Genomic DNA, 26,027 nt, shown 5'->3' on the forward strand with positions numbered 1-26,027 from the left:
ACATGGTAGTAGGTTGACGTCACTTAGTTTGCTCTACTTAAGATGTCAATGACTTTTGCTGATGACTCTTTTAGGAGCAGACTGAATTTCACCCTAGTCTCTTAGTGGATAAAGATTCTTCCAGTGGTTCATGATGCACAAAACTTCCCTAGGTGGATACAGCATCATTTGGCCCTATATCAGCATTCTCTAATCTCACATACCCACTAGGGTTCTCCTCCTGCCTATTGTACCATTTATAACTGGGGTAGGGTGGACGCCCCATACTTCTTCAATGTATGATAATAGCTATCGTCCCTAATCACCAAGCTTATACTGGCTTCTCCCTTTAAAAATCTCCATATTAGAGTATACTCTCACTGGTTTCTGAGGCATATTCCAGGCTCTTGGAAGAAATCTCTTACCATTTTCTTTTATTCTTTAATGGAAGCTCCAGAGTGGGCTGGTTTTAGAGATATGGTATATGTCCATGTTAGGGATAAGACATATCTCCTCATTGCAGATACCCTCTATCTTTAATCTTTATTCAGGATATGCTTGTATCATCCTCCTAACTTTCACTTGGCTGGGAGATGAGGGAAGCAGATGAATGAGAAGGAAAATCTTTCATCAAAAATCTTCACCTTGGGATCCCTGGGTGGCGCAGCGGTTTAGTGCCTGCCTTTGGCCCAGGGCGCGATCCTGGGGACCCGGGATCGAATCCCACGTCGGGCTCCCGGTGCATGGAGCCTGCTTCTCCCTCTGCCTGTGTCTCTGCCTCTCTCTCTCTCTGTGTGACTATCATAAATAAATAAAAATTAAAAAAAAAATTCTTCACCTTCTACATATTTGAGGATACCACTTACTACCCTCCTTCTTCTAGTTCCCTTACTTCTAGAGGCTGGAATGAATGGCTGATTAAAGGTGGCTGAGAAGTTTAACTTTTTCAGTAAACCCTGAGTGGGTGGTAGTGGAGGTGGTGCTATATGCAACTATTCATGGCTCTGTTTTAGTACATGGAGTGCTTTCTCAGCTACAACTTATATAGAGGTAGGAAAAGTCTTACCTAACACAAAAATCTAAATTTAAATGTTATTTAAATTATTTAAATTACCTAATTAAAATTCATACAATGCATACTGTTGCCTCAAGTACCCAATAAGAAGGGAATGATGTAAAACAATTCTGTTAAGATTTTTCTGTTTATTACTAAAGTAATACATGACCATTGTAGAAAATGTAGAAAAGCATAATCAGAAAATAAAAAATAGGGTAGCCTGGGTGGCTCAGTGGTTTAGCGCCGCCTTCAGCCCAGGGCACGATCCTGGAGACCAGGGATCAAGTCCCACATCAGGCTCCCTGCATGGAGCCTGCTTCTCCCTCTGCCTATCTCTGTGTCTCTCGTGAATAAATAAGTAAAATCTTAAAAAGAATAAATAACCTATCAGTCACAGAATAAATTAAAACAATGGAAAATCTAAGAATAATGTACAAAACGGGATCTGTACAAACGCACAGTATGATATCTTTCTTTAGAAAATAAATTTATGTTTGCATAAACTAAAGTTAAAAGTTAGTATTCATACTCTATCTGGGGAGACTGAGAGGAATATATTCGACCCCAAGTACATGCTACAAAGAGAAGTCACAGGAAGGAAAAGCACTTTCAGGAAAAAGAACCAATGAAACACTTCTAATAAATGTGTTTTGATAAATGGAGAAGGTAACTTTGGTTCCTGACTTCCTTAGTTCCAAATCCTGACTGAGTCCCAGCTATACCTTCTACCTTTGAATTATAAAGGATACTCCTATATCCTTTTAATAAACCCCATGTCAATTTTATTTTACTTAAATGATCTGAATTAGTTTTTTTGCAGACATACCATATGAGCTATTTCTTAACTAGAGTTCCCATTAGTTAAATTGACTTAATATTTTTAAGATTCAAAGCACTATTCACTATCAGAGTTAAAAATCTAGTAGGTAATAATGGGTGACTTTAAGCATTGGGTAAGATTTCTGAGACTCAATAATTACCTTCTGAAAGAAATTACAGTAATCTCTTCTTAAAATATAGATTGCTACTTCTTTTAATCCTTCTAGTCCATACATATCGGCCATATTGAGTATCTGACTAAAATAAAAATAGATACACTGTTAATTCTCCAGTTTAAAAATCAAGAAATAATACATAGTAATTTCCTGATTAGTCTGTTTTAAAAAAATAATAATCTGAATTATTTTAACTCTAACTTTCTGCCCTATATATTTTCTTTATGGATAATAAAAAGGACACAGGTCAAAAGTTGAAAGCACTGTTACATGACTTGATTAGTGGAGATAACAAGAAGTAAATTTGGAGATGTTTCAATCAAATTCCCCTCATATTTTCAGCGACATATATAGCAAAGTTCAGGAAGCTGCTTCAAAGGCTGTAAAAGTTATGAAACTCTTTGCAACAAATTTGTACAATAAAAACTTACTTGGGAGAAGAGTAATTAATTGATGCTTATCATATTGAAAATGCCTACAAAGAGATTTTCCATTGCTTCTTTCATTTGGTAAGTATTTCCCAGCACCACACTTACTTTAGGTAGTTAGGAAACAGACAAGCCTTAAGAGCATGATAAAATTCCATATAGATTTCCAGGCAGGAAAACTTCAGTACTTAATCCCTGTGACTTATGATACTTTCCTTCCAAAATTATATTAATCAGTTTATAATTAAAGGAACCAATGAATATTTAAATTAAAGAAGCAGCTTTCATTTGTTTGATACTAGAACAGCAATAAAAGAAGAGAACATTCAAAAAATTAGAAGAGCAAGGTAGATTTCACTTTCCAGTATGATTTCAGCAACTTAGCATTTCACTAAAGAGCAATGAAGAACCATTGTGGTTTTTTAGGATACCTATATTCTTAAAGTAATTTTAGGTTTTTTTTTTTCTTTTCTTTTGCTGCTTAAGAGAGTAATCCTAAAATTTAAAAATAAAGTAGTAAGATAATTATTCCAAATTTGATAAAGATTCAACTTTATAAAAACCTGTAATTTTTCAAACAAATATAAAGTTTTCCTAACAAAATTTAAGTCAAATACTTTTCCTAATCTTATCATTGTGAGTTGCTAGATCATCTTTTCTTCTAACTAAGGTGACTTACTGTTTTTAGATATTCCTAACACACACAAACAAGATATGGCAAAATAATAAAAGTGAAGCTTTTATTTCATTGACACTTTAAAACATAGCTCAATCAAGCAGAAACCATTAAGTCTTAATACTTCTATATTTAAAATCATTAAAAAGTAATACGCACCCAACATTAGCTTTGTCTGGAAAGTCCAAAATTCCTCCATATATAAAATGCATCATAACATTCATTTCTACATGGTTTATACTGAAAAATAAAAGAAAACTTAATTCAAATCCAGAAATAATTAAGGTTTGACTGATATCAATGATACATTCTATTTTCTTGCAAAATTTTAGCCAAGATAAAGTTTTAATCACACTTTTATCTGAATATATTATTCAAATAACATCTATACAGTTATTCCATTAATTTAAAATTAAGTATAACTGTAGCTATAGATTTTTATATAAGTTATAAAATGTTATTTGTATGTTATCAAATCACTGATTACTTGTTGAGCATCTTCTGTAATGAACTTTTAGAGTTAGAAGGGATCTGAGAGGTCACAATACAACCTCTGGCTCATTAGGAAATCATCGCTGACAAATGGCCTCTAATCTTTTTTTTTAATATATTTTTTTATTTTTTTTTATTTATTTATGATAGTCACAGAGAGAGAAAGAGAGGCAGAGACACAGGCAGAGAGAAGCAGGCAGAGAGAAGCAGGCTCCATGCACCGGGAGCCCGACGTGGGAATCGACCCCGGGTCTCCAGGATCGCGCCCTGGGCCAAAGGCAGGCGCCAAACCGCTGCGCCACCCAGGGATCCCGCCTCTAATCTTCTTAAAGCCTCATATGAACAACTCTATTCACTGGAAAGATTCTTGTTATGCTGTATAGATTTCTTAATTTGTAATACCTATCCAGCAGCTCTAGCTTGACCAACATCCTCATTACAGATGAAAAGTAAAGATAAGACTTAAGTAGTCTAGAGTGATAATTTTTATGTCCTACTGACTACTGGATTTCAAACTGAATTCATGGCCTCCTTCCTCTTCCCCATTTCCCCCAGTACCCCAGATTCAGTCTTCTTCATGCTATTCCTAATTTGTTCATAGCACTGTAATAGGGCTTCTTGCATCTTGTCTTATCCTCTGCCTCTGTACCAAAGGGACTGAATTATCGGGTTTGTGGGTAACAAGCACTGGTCATTAGTCAGGAGGAACTTGAGATGAGAGATAATTGGATTTCTTTTTCCTTTCTTCTCTATTGAACAAGTGTGAAGAGGTGATTGGGAAGAACTGCATCTACTACTATACAGTTTCAGACTTTCTTTCAGATGGGTTGTTATAGAGGGGACATAGTAAGCAAGTAAACTGTGGTTCTTCCATTTAACACACATTTTATTGCTTTAACAGTTTTTATCGATAATAAAGGAAATGTTGGAGCCCCTGGGTGGCTCAGTTGGTTAAGTATCCAACTCTTGATTTTGGCTCAGGTCATGATCTCAATGTCATGAGATGGAGCCCATATAGGGATCTGTGTCCAGCAGGGAGTCTGCTTGAAATTTGCTCCTGTCTCTTCCTCTGCCCCTCCCCCTGCTCACACACTCTCTAAAATAAAATCTTTAAAAATAATAATAATAAAGGAAATGTTTTCTTACTTCATCTGCTAGTTCTTTCAAATTATTTTGAATAGGAAGAAAGTGTATTATTTATTGTCCACCCCAACTCTAATACCATCTAGATTATCACCTACATACCTAAATTAGAGCCTGAGATTCATCTTAATCATCTCCCTCATTATATCCCATCACTTTCAAAACTTCTTGAATTCAGCCTCTGCTCCCTCTTTCTCCTCTCACTGCTCTGGGTTAGCCTCTTATTTTCTCTCATCTGTATTATGACTATATCTTCTCTCTCATGTGGGTTTCCTACCTGAAATAATCTCTTCACATCCCATTTCCCACACTACTATTAGAGTGAAAACCTTTCAACAGTTCTCCATAGCCCATTGAAAAAAAAAAGTACAAATTCCTTAGCTTGGTGTATAGTGTTCTTTTCCAACTGACCTCGTTCTCCTTCCCTTTAAAGAGGGAGATGAATGAACTACTCATTTCCTATACTTGAACTACTTATAATTCCTTATATGTCTATGCCTTAGTACACCTGTTTACTCTTAAAATTCTCTCTCTCTACTTATTTCATCTTCCAGACACCAGACATGTGGCTCTTTATCTCTGATTGTTTCCTTAATATCCCAAAGGCCAAAAAATAAAAATCACCAAATAGTAAACAGTAATAACTAACATTTATTGAGCACTTATGAGCCAGTTACTGAGCTAATAAGCATTTTGAATGCCATTTGCTCATTGAATAATAACTTAATAATAGATACAAGTGAAAAACTGAAATTAAGCAACTTGCCCAAGGCTAAATGGCTTACACTATAGTTTAAATCCAGGCCGACTGACTCCAAAGTGTAGACTCTTAAGCAGTACACTATACTATATGCTTCCATTATCACATTTATCAAACTGACTTTTTTTTTTTTATATATATATATTTATGTTAGTCACAGAGAGAGAGAGAGAGAGAGGGGCAAAGACACAGGCAGAGGGAGAAGCAGGCTCCATGCACCGGGAGCCCGACGTGGGATTCGATCCCAGGTCTCCAGGATCGCGCCCTGGGCCAAAGGCAGGCGCCAAACCACTGCGCCACCCAGGGATCCAAACTGACTTGTAATATCTTTGTTTACACATTTGTTTCTCCTTCTAGACTGAGTTATGTTAGGGCAGGCTATACCTTAGGTTTATCCTTGCATTTCTAATAGCAGCCAAATGTCAGCAATGATTCAGTAGCCCCAAGTTGAGAAGAATTTTCTTCACCCATACAATATTGCAGTTCTGCAGTGGAATCAGGGTGGGAACAATGCTAATAAGATTTCCACAATTCGGGATCCCTGGGTGGCGCAGCGGTTTGGCGCCTGCCTTTGGCCCAGGGCGCGATCCTGGAGACCCGGGATCGAATCCCACGTCGGGCTCCGGGTGCATGGAGCCTGCTTCTCCCTCTGCCTGTGTCTCTGCCTCTCTCTCTCTCTCTCTGTGACTATCATAAATAAATGAAAGTTAAAAAAAAAAAAAAAAGATTTCCACAATTCATTAAGCATAGTATCTATGCTAAAAGATATCTGCTAAATAATATCTGCTAATAATATCTGCTAAAGGAAATAAAGAAGGAAGGCAAGAAAAAAATAGAGTCCCACAGGGTAGGACTCAGAAAGGTGTTTGATTCTATTTCTTATATAACATATGCTCAATAAATGTTTGAAGAATGTTTAATGAATGGCTTATTAGGACACTTGTAGCATCTTTCTGACTCTTCAGAGGAATATTGAGTTGAAAATATAAAGCATTTAAAAAAAAAAGCATTTTTCAATTAATTTAATATATATTTACTGGCCCCCACTATGGCTAAATACTGGTTTCTGCTGATTCAAAAATCCCACATCTTTAATACTTAGGAAAAAAGTCAAATCTCTACATATTCTCATTTATGTACTATGGATATGAGAAAATTTGATCTCAGACTAATTATGCCACATTATCTGTAGTCTGTAAATCTATGACACTAGCATAATTACTACAATGTATATGCCATGCACTTTCCCTCAAAATTTCAAGAGCCATTCTTATTATTGTTAATGAGAATTGGTCATTTATGTTTAATAATGGTTTCTTTCAAAATTTGACATATTTAAGCAAAAGATAATAATAATTAAGTAAAAACAAAAGTAGTGTTATTAAAATCAATAGCAAAATCTAGACATTTGAGCGTATATATAAATATGTTATAAAAATGACAAGAAACCATTTTCCTACAGTTTTACAGATGTTTTACTAAACTGCATTCTCATTACAGTGTTGTAAGTCATATGTATTTTTACTAAAATTATTTATAAAGACATATTCAACTGACCTAGAAAAACAACAAATCACTTCAATAGCCTACAGTTTAAATGGAAAGACTGAAAGCACTATCTCCATTTAAATGTAATCAGAATAAAAGCTTTTAGGAGATGAAAACTTTATATATACTCCAGGGAGAAAAAAACCTATGAGAGCTCTAAGACCAGAGAATAAACATGCACCTCATTTACTAAAATCTTTGTGCTTAATGTGTGCTTCCTAAAGTTTTAGGGTTCGATGTGTGTGGGCTAAGGTAACCTAAGGACTCATCCATAAGTTAATTCATTCACATTTAATATTTATTTAATGATAGGCTCTATTCTAGACCTTGAGGCTATAAGAAGCTTACATTCTAGAGGGAGAACATGGACATTAAATATATAAACAAATATATGAAGAAGATAATTTTAATAGTGAAAAGTGCCATGAATATAACACAACAAGATAATATAAATGAGGGTAACTGGAGAGTTGGATTATAGTTACTTTAGGTGGGATAGTCTGGAAAAACCAAGGAGCCAGATCACATAGGGTCTTCTAGGTTGTAATAAGGATTTGGGTTGAATTCTGTGACGAGAAGGCACTGAACAATTTTAGTCAGAAGAGAAATATATCTAATTTATATTTCAAAAGATCATCCTGAAAATTCAGTGTAATCCCTGGAATCTCCTAAGGGAAATGAGAAAATCCAAATTTATGCTCCAGAACCCCAAGCCACCATTCAAAGACTTTTATTTACATAAAATGTAAATATGTCGAGTTACAGAAATTATTGGCTGTGGTTCGATTTGCAGTGCAGGGTGTGGAAAACTTCCCCCTTCTTCCATCAAAACTGGAAAACTTTCTTACACTTTCCAACCCTGGGGCATAGGTAGAACTAGGGTTATAGGACTCTACTACTCCTACCTCAATTTATTGAAGGTTATCCCTCTTGAAAAATATCACGTGCGTTACATCTATGAGTTACCAACTCATTAAAAACTCTATGGTTCTTTTCTATAAGGACAGACAGGATTTCATTCTAATCTACTGCAGAAAATATCCCACAGGCACACAACAGTGGTACAGTTCCCAAAAAAGGCTGCTGATCAAGCAAAGCAGGTATTGCTGTCCTAGTATTGGTAATGGCCCTTGCTTGAACCCATTTCTCTCTAGAAAATGAGAACAATCTAATCTAGGGAAAAAAAGAAAAGACAAATATTAATAAACATTATATACTATATACCAAGCACTATCTCATTTAATCCTTTCAATAACCTCAGGAAATTCAGGGAAGGTAAGCAATGTCTCTAAAGTCATGTAACAAGTTAGGGCTGGATGTTGGACTGCCTATAATGACATCAAAGTCCATGATCTAAACTACACTACCCATGGAAACAGCTATCCAGGTTTACAATATATACTAATGTGGAAAAAATTTGTTTTGTAGATTGCTTTGTTATAAAAATTCCTAAAAGGTGTGATTTTTTATTCATTTTTTAAAGCTTAATTTGTTTTAGAGGGAGAAAGAGAGCACATGTGCGTAAGTGGGGATAGGGACAGAGGGAGAGGAAGAGAGAGAATCCTTCAAGCTGAGCAGGGAGCCTGATGTGGGGCTCAATCTCACAATCCTGAGATTATGACCTGAGCTGAAACCAAGATTATGACCTGAGCTGAAACCAAGAGCTCCACCTACTGAGCAACCCAGGTGCCTGAAAAGATGTGATGTTTTAAAAACCAAAATTCCTAAATCCCTTTTAACCGCAAAATTCCTAAATTCCCTTTAGCCTTCCTATAGCTTTATATCCCATGATACTAATAACATTTTAGGTGATAATTTGACACAGCGAATTTGATATGTGATGCAAGAGGGAAAAGCAAACATATTGTGTAATAAGAATAAAGGTTGTATACAAAACCCAGCAGCTTGGGCAGCCCAGGTGGCTCAGTGGTTTAGTGCCAGCCTTCGGCTCAGGGCGTGATTCTGGAGTCCCAGGATCAAGTCCCACATCAGGCTCCCTGCATGGAGTCTGCTTCTCCCTCTGCCTGTGTCTCTGACTCTCTCTCTCTCTGCCTCTCATGAATAAATAAATAAAATCTTAAAAAAAAAAGAACATAACACAATGATTTAACAACTCTGTATGTTATGTTATGCTCTCAAGTGTAGCTCCCATATTCCCTGTGCTGTGCCTTTTATTACTGTGACTTATTCATTCCATAACTGGAAGCCTGTATCTCCCACTCTTCTATCCATTTTGCCCATCCTCCTAGGCCCTCCCACTCTGGCAGCCATCAGCTCTCTGTATTTATGGGTCTGTTTCTGCTTTTTGTTTATTTCTTTGTTTTGTTTTATTTATTTTTTTTATTTTGATTTATTTTTTATTGGTGTTCAATTTGCCAACATATAGAATAACACCCAGTGCTCATCCCATCAAGTGCTCCCCTCAGTGCCTGTCACCCAGTCACCCCCACCCCCGCCCACCTCCCTTTCTACCACCCCTTGTTTGTTTCCCAGAGTTAGGACTCTCTCATGTTCTGTCTCCCTTTCTGATATTTCCCACTCATTTTTTCTCCTTTCCCCTTTATTCCCTTTCACTATTTTTTATATTCCCCAAATGAATGAGACCATATAATGTTTGTCCTTCTCCGATTGACTTATTTCACTCAGCATAATACCCTCCAGTTCCATCCACGTCAAAGCAAATGGTGGGTATTTGTCGTTTCTAATGGCTCAGTAATATTCCATTGTATACATAGACCACATCTTCTTTATCCATTCATCTTTTGATGGACACCGAGGCTCCTTCCACAGTTTGGCTATTGTGGACATTGTTGCTATAAACATCGGGGTGCAGGTGTTCCGGTGTTTCACTGCATCTGTATCTTTGTTTTGTTTTAGATTTCACAGTGAAATCATATGATATTTGTCTTTCTCTGACTACCACTGACCAACTTCAGTAGCTTATTCAAGGGAAAAACAAATTGTGAAACAAGTTTGGCTACTTCTATTTGGCTTTTTCTTGGGCAAGCTACTAAAGTTGGTCAGTGGTAGTCAAGCCATATTATAACAGGAGATTATCCATCACATCCATCATAATCAAGGATGGAAAATTACAGGTAAAGTCGTAGAGACCAGTAGTTAATGATACCACTTGTTTCTTGTCTACTCACTTCTTAACAGACTTCATCTTTAAAAGCCTTGTATTTTGAATGTTTAATCTGATCACTCATGAGGGCTGACTAAGGACTTCCCTTATTCCCATAGCTAAACTCAGAGGTCATCTTAAACAATACAAAACAGATAGAAGCGGAACATATCTGGTTGAAGGAGTGCCCTTCCCCATGTAGTTTTCCCTCAGATCCCTATCCCATGCCATCTGTTCCCTAACATACCTACCAGGAACATTTAGGGTCCTATGGGATGAAGTTTAAAAATCAGTGATTTAAACAATCAGTTTAAATTAGTGCATTAGCTCAAGAACCCAACTCATTCCAATAGGAAACTTTTAAATTCTTTAGTGACTATGGTGTAATGGACACTGAATTAAGTCCCCCCAAATCATGTGATTTATATTCAGGATAAGCTCTTATTTACCAGGTGACTCCAGGAAGACATTTAACTTAACTGATCTTGCTTTTACTCATCTGCAATACATGAATACACCTGCTCTCTCAAGGGCATAGTAAATGTGGAAGAAGCCCAGAAAAAGACATGGTGTTACTATAAGGTATTATTATTACTGGTGTGGACAGAATCTATTTGGAGAAAGGAAGAAAGAGCTACATAATAGGTATCAGATAATAAAAACTGTCACTAAACCTACAAGGAACTAAGATTTCTTCTAGAAAAAAAAAACTAGACATGTGCTTTCTGTAAATTACTTTCCCCTGCTGTAGAAAAAGATCTCATAATCATACTCTTCTGTTGACTTTTATCTCACTACACAGGATCATGTGATTTTTAATGAATGTCAAAAGTTGCATTTTGAATCAAACTACTGTTACTTCTCCATTTATATTTCTATTGAATTCAGTTCTAATGGAAGTGGATTAACAGGTTTTTTTTAAATGATGTCTAAAATATCTGAAACACAGACCCTGGACAAGTTTCCAAAATTACACCAATGTGATTATCCCTAGGAATGGCACACTTAAACTCTGGCCTCTACTAGCACTATTCTTTTTTTCTATATTCAGTGGATATTTTAAATTCATCATAAAGAAAGAGATCTTACGGCAGCCTGGGTGGCTCAGCGGTTTAGCACGCGGCCTTCAGCCCAGGGCCTGATCCTGGAGACCTGGGATGGAGTCCTACGTCTCCCTGCATGGGGCCTGCTTCTCCCTCTGCCTGTGTCTCTGCCTCTCTCTGTGTGTTGTCTCTCATGAATAAATACATTTTACAAATCTTTTTTTTTTTTTTTAAAAAGGTTGCAAAATACAGGGATATGTGTATTAAAACTGTGGTAGTATAATTAAAACATAATCTCAAAGGCCCTAGTATGAAGAAAACAGGGTTAGGACCTTTTGCAGATGTTTCATTTCTACTAAATGGATAAAATATGAAAAAAAGAACAAAATAAGAACACATTATATATTCTTACAAATAACAGTTCCATTTTTTTATAGAGTGAGAAATTACAAAATGATAGGCATTTGTAGATATGTTCTAGATAGTAAGAGAACCAGATGACTGCAACCAAGAATCAAGATTATAGGTCAGGATGACAAAATAAATGGTAAGAATTTATCAATACTTTCTGTGCATCAATTGTCATGAAATTACCACTATCACTATTCCACACCCAAATCTCTGGCTAAGATCTAGAGCTGAGAGGTTCCCTCAGAACTCCTAGGCAATTTTCCTACTGAGAAAGCCCTCCCCCATACTATAGAATCTTGCAGGGATCATCTATGACCAAAAAAAAAAAGGTTGCTTTTTATCATTTAAGGTACTAGTTCATCTCTTAATAACTATTTTAGCAGTTTACATAAACTGCCACCAATTGTGTAGATTCACCATTGCCTCATAATAGGTCAATGAAATCCACACCTACCCAAATTATTCTTTTAAAAAAAAAAAGAAGCAAAACTACCTTTTACAGCCCAACCCATCCAAATTGATATACCAAGGCCTAATCCTCCAGTGTGGCTATATTTGGAAATAGGGTTTATGAAAGATTAAGATTAAATGAGGTAACAGGGTGAGGCCCTGCCCTAATGTGCTAAAATTAGTGTCCTTATAGAAGAAACACCAGAGAGTTCTCTCTCTCCCTCTATTTTCATCTCCCCTTGCCCCCATGCAGTAAGGAAAGGCCATTAAGCACATACAAAAAACTAGCTGTCTGCAACCTGAGGTAAGAGCTCTCAAAGACACAAAACTTGCTAGCACTCTGATCTTGCCAAATTGCGAGAAAATAAATTTCTGTTGTTTAAGCAACCCAATAGTAGTATTTTGTTATAGCAGTCTAAGAAGACTAACACATTATCTCTATTACTAAATGCTTCCTACTATGTCATTTTCAGAAGATGTACTTTAATGAATTCCACAAACATGAGAAACATTCTATTGAACACATGGGGAAATCAGATCCATAAAAAGTGCTTTGTATGAAGGAGTATTTGTAGTCAAGTTGCCTTATAAAAATTATGCTTACCCTTGAAGAGTAATGTACTCTTGGGAGCTTTCAGCCCAACAGCCACTCAGCATTGCAGCAAAATAACTAGATCTGGCACTTAAAATGGCCCTAAAGGGAAGAGAGTGGAAAACACAGGTAAACATTTATGTATTATGCAAGATATAATTTTTTATGAAACTCATCTTTACCTCTTAAAATGTAGTAATCTATTTGTCTTGTTTACATTTACTGGTAGGATTATAATAATAATAAGAATTACACATCTATATTTATACCTAAATATTTTTTTATTTTGTTTTTTAGAAAATGAGAGCATGTGCATGTGTGAGGTGGGGGGGGTGGGAAGGGGAAGGAGAGGAGGAGGAGAGAAGAGAAAGAATCTTAAGCAGGCTTCATGCTCAGCAGGGAGCCTCACATTGGGCTTGATCTCACAATTCTGAGATCATGACCTGAGCTGAAATTGAATTCTACACTTAACCAACTGAACAATCCATGCAACCGATTATACTTAAATATTTTGATCACTTAATTAAAACGTTAATTCTAATGTTTTTATTTTTTCCCCTTGAAAACTCTTTACCTTCAATGATTGAAACTATTTTCATGAATAAGAGAGTAATAAATCATTTGCAAATGGAGAAATAAAGAACCAAAGATGTTATTTAACATTTTAAGAGAGTAGCAACAAGAAAGGCACTAAAACTATAAAGGTCCTGAGTTCAAGTTCAGAACTCCCCTAATTATGCTAAAGAACACCCATATCTTAGATGGGAGAAACGACAAGAAAGATATTTTCTTTTGAATTTCTATTCTATATTCTCACATAAAATGTCCATTCACTCTTTAATTCAACAAATGTCTATTGACTTCTGTTTTGTGCTAGGCACTATTCTAAGTGCTATGAATACAGCAGTAAATGAGATACACAAAACAATATTATATTCTAGTGGATGGTATAGAAGAATGGAGAGGGACAAGGAGAAGAAAAATACACTTCTGGCAATGCCTTACTGGGTTATCTCAGACCAACATTCTTCAAAATAGCTAAGAAAGGGATGCCTGGGTGGCTCAGTGGTTGGGCGTATGCCTTTAGCTTAGGGCATGATACCAGGATCTGGAATCGAGTCCCACATCAGGCTCCCTGTGAGAAGCCTGCTTCTCCCTCTGCCTGTGTCTCTCATGAATAAATAAATAAATCTTTTTAAAAATAGTTAAGAAAAAAAGGGAGATACATATAAATACAGCCATATACATAAATATATAAATATAGTTTTTTTTAAGCAAGATTGATTTGAAGGCATCAGGAAGATACCATCATGGTAGATTTTGAAACAAATTCTAAGAGAGAAGACAAAAGAGCTCATCCAAGTATTTTAGGTAACTTTTTCCACTGAGGCAATTTCCAGTATCTCTGATGAACACAGATCTGAAAAATCCTTAACAATTAGCAAACCAGATCAAATAATATATTTTTAAAAAACCATTCACCGGGCAGCCCGGGTGGCTCAGTGGTTTAGCGCCGCCTGCAGCCCAGGGCGTGATCCTGGAGACCCAGGATCGAGTCCCACGTCAGGCTCCCTGGATGGAGCCTGCTTCTCCCTCTGCCTGTGTCTCTGCCTCTCTCTCTCTCTGTGTGTGTCTCTCATGAATAAATAAATAAAATTAAAAAAAATAAAAATTAAAAAAAAATTAAAAACCATTCACCATGATCAAGTGGGATTTATTACCGAGATGCAAATGCAAGGGTGGTTCAGTAACTGCAAGTCAATCAAAGCGATATATCACACCAACATGAAAAAGGATAAAAACCATAAAATCATTTCAACAGATACAGAAAAAGCATTTGACAAAGTACAACATTCACTTATGATAAAAACCCTCAACACAGTAAGTTTAGAGGGAACATATCTCAACATAAGGGCCATATATAAAAAACACAGCTACTATCATGCTCAATGGTGAAAAACAGAGACCTTTTCCCTAACACCAGAAACAAGAAAAGGATGTCCACTCTCACCACTTTTATTCAACATAGTACTATAAGTCCTAGCCATAGCAATCAGACAAGAAAAAATAAATAAAAGGCATCCATACTGATGAGGAATAAGTAAAACTGTCACTATTTGCAGATGACATACTACATATAGTAAACCCTAAAGAGCCCACCAAAAACCTACTAGAACTGATAAATGAATTCAATAAGGTCACAGGACATAAAGTTAATATATATAAATCCACTGTATTCCTATACACTACTAATGAAATATAAGAAAGAGAAATTAAGAAAACAATCCCATTTATAATTATAGCAAAAATAATAAAATATCTAGGAATAAACCTAACCAAGGATATGAAAGACCTGTACTCTGAAAATTATAAACACGGAACATGAAGAAAACACAAACAAATGGAAAGATGCACCATGCTCATGAATTGGAAGGACAAAAATTGTTAAAATATCTATACTACCCAAAGCAAACTATAGATTTAATGCAGTCCCTATCAAAACACCAAGAGCATTTTTCATGAAATTTGAACAAATAATCTTAAATGTATACGGAATTACAAAAGATCCCAAATAGACAAAGCAATTCTGCAAAAGAAGAACAAAATAGGGGGTATCACAATCCCAGATTTCAAGATATTCTATAAAGCTATAGTAATCAAAACAGTATGGTACTGGCAAAAACAGACACATAGATCAATGGAACAGAATAGAGAACCCAGAAATAAACCCATAAGTAATCTGGACAAAGATTAATTTTCAACAAGGGAGGCAAGAATATGCAATGGGAAAAAGACAGTTTCTTTAACAAATGGTTTGGGGAAATGGGACAGCTACAGGCAAAAGAATGAAACTGGACCACTGTCTCACACCATACACAAAAATAAACTCAAAATGGATTAAGGACCTAAATGTGAGACTTGAAACCACAAAAACCCTGGAGAGAGCACAGGTGGTTAATTATTCTGACATTGGCCATAGCAACATTTTCCTAGGTATGTCTCCTGAGGCAGGGGAAACAAAAGTAAAAAACTATTGAGACTACATCAAGATAAAAACTTGTGCACAACAAAGGAAATAATCAACAAAACTGAAAGACAGCCTACAGAATGGGAGTAGATATTTGTAAATGATATATCCAATAAACAGTACCCAAAATATATAAAGAACTTACACAACACCAAAAGAGCAAATAATCCACATTAAAAGTGAACAGAAGATATGAACAGACATTTCTACAAAGAAGACATATAGATAGCTAAAAGACACATGAAAAGATGCTCAACAGCACTCATCATCAGGAAAATACAAATCAAAACCACATGAGATATCACTTCACACCTGTCAGAATGGCTAAAATAAAAAACATGAGAAACAACAAGTGTCAGTGAGGATATGCAGAAAAAGAACCTTGTGTACTGTTGGTGGGAATGCAAGCTGGTACAGCCACTGTGGAAAACAGTATGGAGTTTCCTAAAAAAGTTAAAAAAAAAACTACCCTACAACCCTACTAAACTACAATATTAAAGCAATTACTCTAGTAGGTATTTACAAAAAGAATACAGAAATACTAATTCAAAGAGATATACACACCCAATGTTTACAGTAGTATTATCTACAATAGCCAAATTATGGCAGAAGCCCAAGTTTTCACTGATAGATGATTGGATAAAGAAGTATGTGTTTTTATATATATGTTATATATATAAAAGGAATGACATCTTGCCATTTGCAACAACATGGATGGAGCCAGACAGTGTAATGCTAAGTGAAATAAGACAGTTGGAGAAAGACAAATACCGTATAATTCTACTCATATGTAGCATTTAAGGAACAAAAGAAAGAAAAAAGCCACAAACCAAAAAGTAGACCCTTAACTCTTAGAGAGAACAGATGACTACCAGAGGGGAGGAGGGGGGGAGGGGAGGAGATGAGTGAAGTAGCTAAGGGGGATTAAGAGTACACTTATCATGATGAGTACTGAGTAATGTACAGAATTGTTGAATCATTATATTGTACATCTGAAATTAATGTAACCCTGTATGATAACCATATATCATGCTCATATAACTACATGCTCAGTTGGCTGGGCATCTGCCTTTGGCTCAGGTCATGATCCCAGAGTCTTGGGATGGAGCCCCACATCCAGGACTCTGCTCAGTGGGGAGTCTACTTCTCCTTCTCCCTCTGCTACTCTCCTCCCACGCTCCCACTCATGCTGTTTCCCTCACTCTCTCTCTCCAATAAATAAATAAAATCTTTAAACATTTTTTAGTTTAAAAAACTCATCAAATTAGACTTTTAACTCTCTGAATTTGATTATATGTGAATTCTAAATATAATAAACTTAATTGTAAAAAGCAGAATAAAAATAAAACTTAATATAGAAAATTACAGGCCAAGATGGCTTCCCCAGTAAAGTCAAATAAACTTTTAAGGAAGATATAAAATTAATCTTACTCAAAGTTTTATTAAAATAATAAATAGAAAAAAAGAACAAGAAAAAATACTTTCCAACTCATTTTATAAGTTAACATAACCTTGAGACCTAAACCTAAAAATTTCTCTCAGAAATATAGATGCAGGGCAGCCCGGGTGGCTCAGTGGCTTAGCGCCACCTTCATAGTCCCGGGTGTGGTCCTGGAGACCCGGGATGGAGTTCCACATCGGGCTCCCTGCATGGAATAGAGCCTGCTTCTCTGTGTCTGTGCCTCTCTCTCTCTCTCTCTCTCTCTCTCTCTCTCTGTGTGTCTCTCATGAATAAATAAAATTAAAAAAAAAAGAGAAATATAGATGCAAATATATATTCAACAAAATATTAGCAAACTGAATCCAGCAATAAATACATTGAATAAAACATCACAATCAAGTTGAAATTATTGTAGGAATACAAGATTGCTTTAATATTTCAAAATCAAGCAATATAATTTAGCACATTAACAAAATTAAAAAGTTGTGGTCATTAAAATAGATATAGAGAAGCAGTTGACAAAATTCAACACCAATTTATGATTTTAAAAATTAAAAATTTAGGCAATTCCAATCAAAATCTCAGAAAGTTATTTTGTAGGTATTGACAAAGTGATTCTAAAATTTATATGGAAATGCAAAGAACCAAAAATAGCCATAACAATACTGGAAAAGAAGAACAAAGTTGGAGGATTCAGACTACCTGATTTCAAGAGTAACTGTACAGTAACAGTACTCAAGACAGAATCAACACAGATCAGAGGCCAGAAATAGAGCTACACAAATATAGTTAACAGAGTTTTGACGAAAACACCAATGGAGAAAGGAGAGTCTTTTCAATAAATAGTGCTGGAACAATCAGACACCCACATACAAAAAAGTAAACCTAGATACAGATCTTTAACTTACACAAAAATTAACTCAAAATTGATCAGAGATCTAAATATAAAATATAAAACCCTACACCTCTAGAAGAAAACACCAACATAGGATCTTGGGTTTGGTGAAGAATATAGATACAATATCAAAGTACAATCCATAGAAGAAAAAACTGGTAAGTTGGATTCTATTAAACTTAAAAACTTAAGCATGGAAACTAGTCAGTAATATTTTATTATATATTTGAAAGTTGCCAGAAAAGTAAATCTTAAAAGTTCTTATCACAAGGAAAAAAAAAATTTTTGTAACTTTGCATGGTGACGGATGGTAAATAGACTTCGTGTGGTGATCACTTCACCATGTATACAAATATTGAATGGTTGTTAACATCTGAAACAAATACAACATGTCAATTTTAACTCAAAAAAATTTAAAACTTTTCCTCTGTAGAAGACATTGTTAAGAGAATGAAAAGACAAGGCTCAGGGAGAAAGTATTTGCAAATCACATTTCAGATACAGGATTTCTATCCAAAATATGAAAGAACTCTTAAAACCCAATATTAGACAACAAACAGCCCACTTGAAAAATGAGCAAAAGATATGAACAAAAAACTCCCAGTGATATACAGATGGCAACTGATTGTATGAAAAGATCCTCAAGATCTTCTGGCATTGGGGCGCGAGGGTGATTCAGTGGTTGAGTGTCTGCCTTTGGCTCAGGGTGTGATCCCAGGACCCTGGTATCAAGTCCTGCATCTGGCTTCCAGCGGGGAGTCTGCTTCTCCCTCTGCCTATGTCTCTGCCTCTCTCTGTGTGTCTCTCATAAATAAATAAAATTTAAAAAAAGAACTAAAAAACAAAGATCCTCTGGCATTAGGGAAATAAAAAGTAAAATGAGGGCGCCTGGCTACCTTGGTTGGTAGATCATATGACTCTTGATCTCAGAGTTGTGAGTTTGAGCTCCATGTTGGGTGTGGAACCTACTTAAATTTCTTTTAAAAACTAAAAAAAAAAAAAAAAAGTAAAGTAAAATGAGATATAAGTACACATCTATTAGAATGACTGAAATCCAGAAAACTGACAGTATCAATTACTGATGAGGATGAGAACCAAAAGGAACTCTCACTCACTGCTAGTAGAAATGCAAGTAGGGGGTGCCTGGGGGGCTCAGTCAGTTGAGTTACTGATTCTTTATTTCAGCTCAGGTCAGGTCATGATCTCAGGGTTGTGAGATCGAGCCCCACACATCAGGCTTCGCACTGGGAGTAAAGTTGGCTTAAGATTCTTTTCTCTCTCTCCCTCTGCCCTCCCAGCTCATGGGTATGCTTGCTTTCTCAATCTCTCTCTCTCTCTCTCTCATATACAAACAGGAAGGAAGGAAGGAAGGAAGGAAGGAAGGAAGGAAGGAAGGAAGGAAGGAAGGAAGGGAGGGAGGGAGGGAGGGAGGGAGGGAGGGAGGGAGGGAGGGAGGGAGGGAGGGAGGGAGGGAGGGAGGAAGGAAGGAAGGAAGGAATGCAAGTGGTACAGCCACTTTGAAAGATAGTTTGGCAGTTTCTTACCAAGTTGAACATAATCTTATCAGATGATCTGATAATCATATCCTATTTAACCAGCTGATCTGAAAATTACGTCCACAAAAAACTTGCATACAAATGTTTACAACAGGGATCCCTGGGTGGCTGAGTAGTTTGGCGCCTACCTTTGGCCCAGGGCATGATCCTGGAGTCCCGGGATCGAGTCCCACATCAGGCTCCCTGCATGGAGCCTGCTTCTCCCTTTGCCTGTGTCTCTGCCTCTCTTTTTCTCTCTGTGTCTCTAATGAATAAATAAATAAAATCTTAAAAATAAAAAAAAGTCAAAAATAAAATAAAATAAAATCATCAAGTCTAAGGCAACTATAATGTCCCTCAACAGGTGAATCAATAAACTGTGGTATAGTCTTAACAACAGACATTATTCAGTGATAAAAAAAAGAATTAGCTCTCAAGCCACACAAAAACATGGATGAATCTTAAATGCATATTTCTAAGCAAAAGAAACTAGTCTGAAAAGGCTACATACTGTATGATTGTATTATATGACATTCTGGAAAAGCCAAAACTGTGAAGACAATTTTGAAAATTGCCAGAAATTTGGGGAGGGCATCAATCACAGGAAAGTTTTAGGTGAAACTATTCTGTATGATAACTGCAATGGTAGATGTAGGACAATATCCATTTATAAAAACCCAAAAAACTTTAAGCACAAGTGAACTTTAAGGTATGTAAAGACAAAATATTTTGGAGGAGGTCAGGGGACCCTGGGATGAAATGCAGTCTGTGACAAAAGAATCTAATTGCATTACACATGTATGAAATAACCTCACTGAAGGGAGTGGAGAAGGAAGGTCCTGGCCTAAATAACTTTGGAAATGAGTACAGACTACAAGAATAAAGACAAAGGAACCAAATACAAACACTGTATGCCAGTTGGTGAAGCTGTTTCTCATAAAATAGAGATTAACAATTCTGTTTTTTTTTTTTTTAAGATTTTACTTATTTATTCATGAGAGGCACAAAGAAAGAGGCAGAGACATAGGTAGAGGGAGAAGCAGACTCCCTGCAGTGAGCCGGATGTGGGACTCCAGCCCAAGACTCCGGGATCACGACCTGAGCCAAAGGCAGATGCTCAATCCACTGAGCCACCCAGGTGTCCCTGAGATTAACAATTCTAAAACCATTATATGTGTGTGTGTGCATGTGTGTCTGTATATATATATATATGTATATATATATATATATATATATAGAGAGAGAGAGAGAGAGAGAGAGAGAGAATTGAACAATTAAGTACTAGATATTGGAATATGAAAGCCAAGCTTGTCACTGTTATAGAAGATTACAAAAAGTAAGGGAGTAGACTAGGATGATCTATGTGGTGACAGATTAGTATTGGAGACATCAATATGAATTTATACTTAGCTTAATATAAAGATGGATTCATATAGAAATATTTATAGATACGTGCATATATGCCGGTGAATATAACACATATATTTCTTTGCTCTGTCGGCTGAGAGGACCTAAAAGAAAACAGCAACAAGCACACCCAGTATCCAGATACTAGTTTCTAATTCCATTAGAATAAAAGAACCAGGGATCATTAGAGAAATGGTTGATTCTAGGACAGATGAGCTTAGAGTACTTTTAGTGTCAAAAAGTAAGGAAATGCTACACATACACACAATGATGTGGGGGTTGTTAAAGGGATATAAGAACACATTGAAAGAGCTCCTGTAGCTAAAGCTGGAACAGTTTCAGCAATAAAATAAATAAGCCAAAGTAAAGAATAAGCCAAATTACAAACCAAAGTACAAAATGTAAGTCAAAGTACAAAATAAATTTTTTTTCCATAGACCAACAGAGTTAATATAATATTGCCATTTCCAGTGATGCAGAATACAGCTGCAGTTGTGTTTCAAGGAGAAGCTTACTGAGGATGGCCATCCCAACAGCATGATGCCACTCCTGGGCCAGTCTGCAGCCTCAGTAGATACTCTTCCATAGTGGTGAGGCCCTGGCTCCACCTCTGGTTATCCTGTACTGTCCATATCATTATAGTTCAATGTGCAAGACTTTTCCTTTTTCATCAAAAGCCTCTGCTCAGTGCTCTGCAGCTTAGTTTCTGTTTGTCCACTCTGATCTGTCCTTTATCATAAGATCTGCTGAATCACTCCTGAATTTCTGTATATACTGATATATAGAAATGACTGAATAAATAAATGGGGAAAAGATGCAAATTTCTTGAGCAAAAGAATTCCAAATAATTTAGATACATACTATTCCCTCAAGAAGGTGAGCCCTAACTCCCATCCCTTAAGTGTGGGCTATATACAGTTCTTTCCAGAGAGTATAGTGTGCAAATGGGAGATTGGGGATGGTGATGAGAATAACTTTACAGTGCAAAATCAAAAAACTACCTTAGCCAGGTGATCAAGGTTAACATCAACAGTAATAAGTCACTACCATTACATGTACCCATGAAATGATATAATAAGAAATGACACTTTATCCTTTTGAACTTCCTCACCAAAACCTATAACCTATTTAATGGTGAAAAAATTCAGATAGGGACACCTGGGTGGCTCAGTGGTTGAGCGTCTGCCCTCGGCTCAGGTTGTGATCACAGGGTCCTGGGATCAAGTCCCACATCAGGCTCCCTACAGGGAGCCTGCTTTTCCCTCTGTCTGCGTCTCTGCCTCTCTCTCTCTCTCTGTCTCTCATGAATAAATAAATAAAATCTTTTTAAAAATCAGATAAACTCCAATTGAGGAATATTTCTACAAAATACTTACCCAGAGCTCAAACTGTCCAAGTCATCAAAAACAAGTAAAGTCTATGAAACTGTTACAGCTAAGAGAAGCCTAAAGAGACACGACCATTAAATGTAATGTGGCATCCTGGATGTGACCCTGGGGAAAAAAAATATTAGGCAAAAACTAAAGAATTCTGAATAAACTATGGACTTTAGTTAATAAGGTCTCAATGTTGGTTAATTGTACCAAATGTACTACACTAAATGTATATAAAAGATGTTGATAATATGGGAACTGCGTGAGGGCATATGAGAATTCTCTGTACTCTTCCCAGTTTTTCTGTCCTAAAAAATAAAGGATATTAAGAAAAAAATTAAAGGGATGCCTGGGTGGTTGAGCATCTGCCTCTGGCTCAGGTTCGAGTACCACATCGGGCTCCTTGCATGGAGCCTGCTTCTCAATCTGCCTGTGTCTCTGCCTCTCGTTCTGTGTCTCTCATGAATGAATGAATGAATGAATGAATAAATAAATAAATAAATAAATAAATAAATAAAGTCTTAAAAAAAAATTAGGGATGCCTGGATGGCTCAATGGTTGGATGACAGCCTTTTGGCTCAGGGCATGATCCTGGAGTCCTGGGATTGAGTCCCACATCGGGCTCACTGCATGAAGCCTGCTTCTCCTCCCTCTGCCTATATCTCTGCCTCTCTCTCTCTGTGTCTCTCATGAATAAATAAATAAAACCTTTTTAAAAATATTAGGGATTCTGCTTCCACTTTTGAAAGGTAACTTTTCTACATTAACAAGTAGAAAAGTGAATAAAATATGACACTGGAAAAAAAAAAAGGTAGTATAGGACTGATTCCTAAAAGAGGGAAAACTAATTAGGTAAGTCCTATAGTTATGATACTTTTCTTCCTGGAAACAAATTGTAGATCATGGCATAGGGAGAACAAACACAAGAAGAGCCTGGTTGTCTTCCTGAGTTGAGAAGACTAATATAGGAGCTTCAGGAGGATAAGTCAGATGGAATTTATGGGGCACAATACAATGGAGGAGGGAGTTATGAGAAAAAGAACTCCAGAAATGACAGGAATTAAGTTTTGTCTGTGTATAATCCCCTGCCCACCTCCCTCCTAGTAATCCTCAGTTTTTTCTCTGTAATTAAAAAAAAAGCCTGTTTTCTGGTTTGCCTCTCTCTCCCCCCCACTCCATGTTCACTTGTTTCATTTCTTAAATTCCACATGAGTAAAATCATACAGTAATTCTTTTTTTGACTTATTTTGCTTAGCACAATACACTCTAGCTCCATCCACATCATTGCAAATGGCAAGCTTTCATTCTTTTTGATGGCTGAGTAATATTCCATTGTGTGTGTGTGTGTGTATATGTGTGTGTGTGTGTATATATATATATATATATATATATATATATATATATATATATATCACATCTTCTTTATTCATCAGTTGCTGGATATTTGGGCTCTTTCCATAAAATTTGGCTATTGTTGATACTACTGCTAAACACTGGGGTGCATGTGCCCCCTTGAATCTGTATTTTTGTATCCTTTGGATAAATATCTATTAGTATGATTGCTGGATCATAGGGTAGTACTATTTTTAACTTTCTGAGGAACCTCCATACAGTTTTCCAGAGTGGCTACACCAGTTTGCATTCCCACCAACAAGGTAAGAGGGTTCTCCTTTGTCCAAATCTTCACCAACAACTGTTGTTTCCTGCATTGTTAATTTTAGCCGTTCTGACAGGTGTGAGGTAATATATCATTGTACTTGATTTGTATTTTCCTGATGATGAATGATGTTGAACATCTTCTTTTTATTTTTTTTTATTTTTTATTTTTTTTGACTGGTAGTAGCAGGCTGAAACCCTAGTTTATTTCAGCATCAGCAACATCTTAGCCGTCACAAAAATAAACTCTACCAAGGGTGACAGAAGTCTCTACAGGGAGGCTAAGGGCTCAGCTGCCAAGTGGCGAACAACAGAGGGATGCATGGCGGGCACTGCCCGGGCAATAAGTTAGGAAGCAGTGGGGCTGGTGGTGGTGGCAGATGCTGCTCCATCTCACTGAGCAGCTTCACACCATCCACCACCATCTGTACCAGCTCCACCTCTGAGAAGCCCAGGCGGTCTGCGTTGGAGACATCAAAGACACCACCCACAGCAGCTGTGTCCACACCACCTGTGCCTCATTTCTGAAGCCGCAGCCGCTTGAGCACCTCCAGGAACTTCTCATGCTTGCCCAGGAGGGGCAGCTTGATGTGCACACCTGCCCGCAGGCCTGTGCCCAAGTTGGATGGGGAGGTGAGGATGTAGCCCAGGTGAGGGTTCCACATGAATTCATAATTCTTCGACTTGAAAAGTGTTTCAATCTGGGTGAGGTCGTTGCAGAACCGAGCGAACACCTCCTTCATGTTGCCCCCTTTCTGCATGGAGATGACCTGCAGGTGGTCTTCCTCGTTGATCCACACCAGGAAGGTCTTATTGTCATTGTGCCAGATGCCACAGGCATCTGGCCAGTCGCAGGCCATGCCCGAGGCCAGGAGCAGGGGTGACATGGGCTTATCAAAGAGGAAGTGGTTGTCAATGAGCTGCTGCTGCTCCGCCTCGGTCATGTGTTGAGCATCTTTTCATGTGTCTGTTAGCTATCTGTATGTCTTTGGGAAAATGCCTATTCATGTCTTCTGTCCATTTCTTAACTAGATTATTTGTTGTTTGGGAGTTGAATTTGATAAGTTCTACATAGATTTTGGATACTAACCCATTACCAAATATATCATTTGCAAATATGATTACATCTTCTTCCAAAAGAATAAAATCTGTGAAAATCTGTAGTTGAGTGTAGCCACCTACATGAATTATCTTAGCTAGATCTTCTGTATAATTTGCTATAGCTTTTTTTTTTTTTTAATTTGCTATAGCTTCTACACCAGCACTTGGCGCTTCACCCTGCACTTTTTTTTTTTTTAAGATTTTATTTATTTATTCATGAAAGACACACAGAGAGAGGCAGAGACACAGGCAGAGGGAGAAGCAGGCTCCATGCAGGGAGCCCGACATGGGACTCGATCCTGGGACTCCAGGATCACACCCTCGGCCAAAGGCAGGCACTAAACCGCTGAGCCACCCAGGGATTCCCTTCACCCTGCACTTTTATGTTATGAAGACAATCTCTTTCCTTCAACCTCATGAACCAACCTTTACTGGCTTCAAAATTTGCTTCTACAGCTTCCTCACCTCTTTGAGTCTTCATAGAATTGAAGAGAGTTAAAACCCTACTCTGGATTAGGCTTTGGCTTAAAGGAATGTGATGGCTGGTTTGAGCTTCCATCCAGACCACTAAAACCTTCTCCATCAGGTTTTCATTTAACATTTGTTTTTTCACTGGAGTAGCACTTTTAATTTCCTTCAAGAACTTTTCCTTGGCATTCACAACTTGGCTAAGTGTTTGGCAAAAGAGGCTTAGCTTTCAACCTGTCTTGGCTTTCAACATGCCTTCCTCACTAAGCTTAATTATTTCTAGCTTTTGATTTAAAGTGAGAGATGTGCAACTCTTCCCTTCACTTGAACACTTAGAATCCATTGTAGGGTTATTAACTGGCCTAATTTCAACACTGTTGTGTTCCAAGGAATAGGGAAGCTTGAGGAAAGGGAGAAAGAAAGAT

At 37.0% G+C, this 26,027-nt stretch overlaps 1 protein-coding gene and 1 pseudogene across 3 annotated transcripts in view; both read right to left on the reverse strand.

The window, feature by feature from the left end:
• The window catches only part of BTBD8 (BTB domain containing 8), a 96,373-nt gene that overhangs the window by 33,778 nt on the left and 36,568 nt on the right, over window positions 1–26,027 (reverse strand). For all 3 annotated transcript variants that reach the window (XM_038541385.1, XM_038541384.1, XM_038541386.1), the window contains 3 exons: window positions 12,711–12,800; window positions 3,295–3,375; window positions 2,017–2,113 (listed from right to left, as the gene is read on the reverse strand). In XM_038541385.1, coding sequence (XP_038397313.1) covers window positions 2,017–2,113; window positions 3,295–3,375; window positions 12,711–12,800 — 268 coding nt within the window. The remainder of the gene's footprint in view (window positions 1–2,016; window positions 2,114–3,294; window positions 3,376–12,710; window positions 12,801–26,027) is intronic.
• Window positions 24,315–25,066, reverse strand: LOC111096396 (annotated as a pseudogene).

This window comes from Canis lupus, chromosome 6, assembly GCF_011100685.1.
Source record: "Canis lupus familiaris isolate Mischka breed German Shepherd chromosome 6, alternate assembly UU_Cfam_GSD_1.0, whole genome shotgun sequence".
Taxonomy (NCBI): domain Eukaryota; kingdom Metazoa; phylum Chordata; class Mammalia; order Carnivora; family Canidae; genus Canis; species Canis lupus.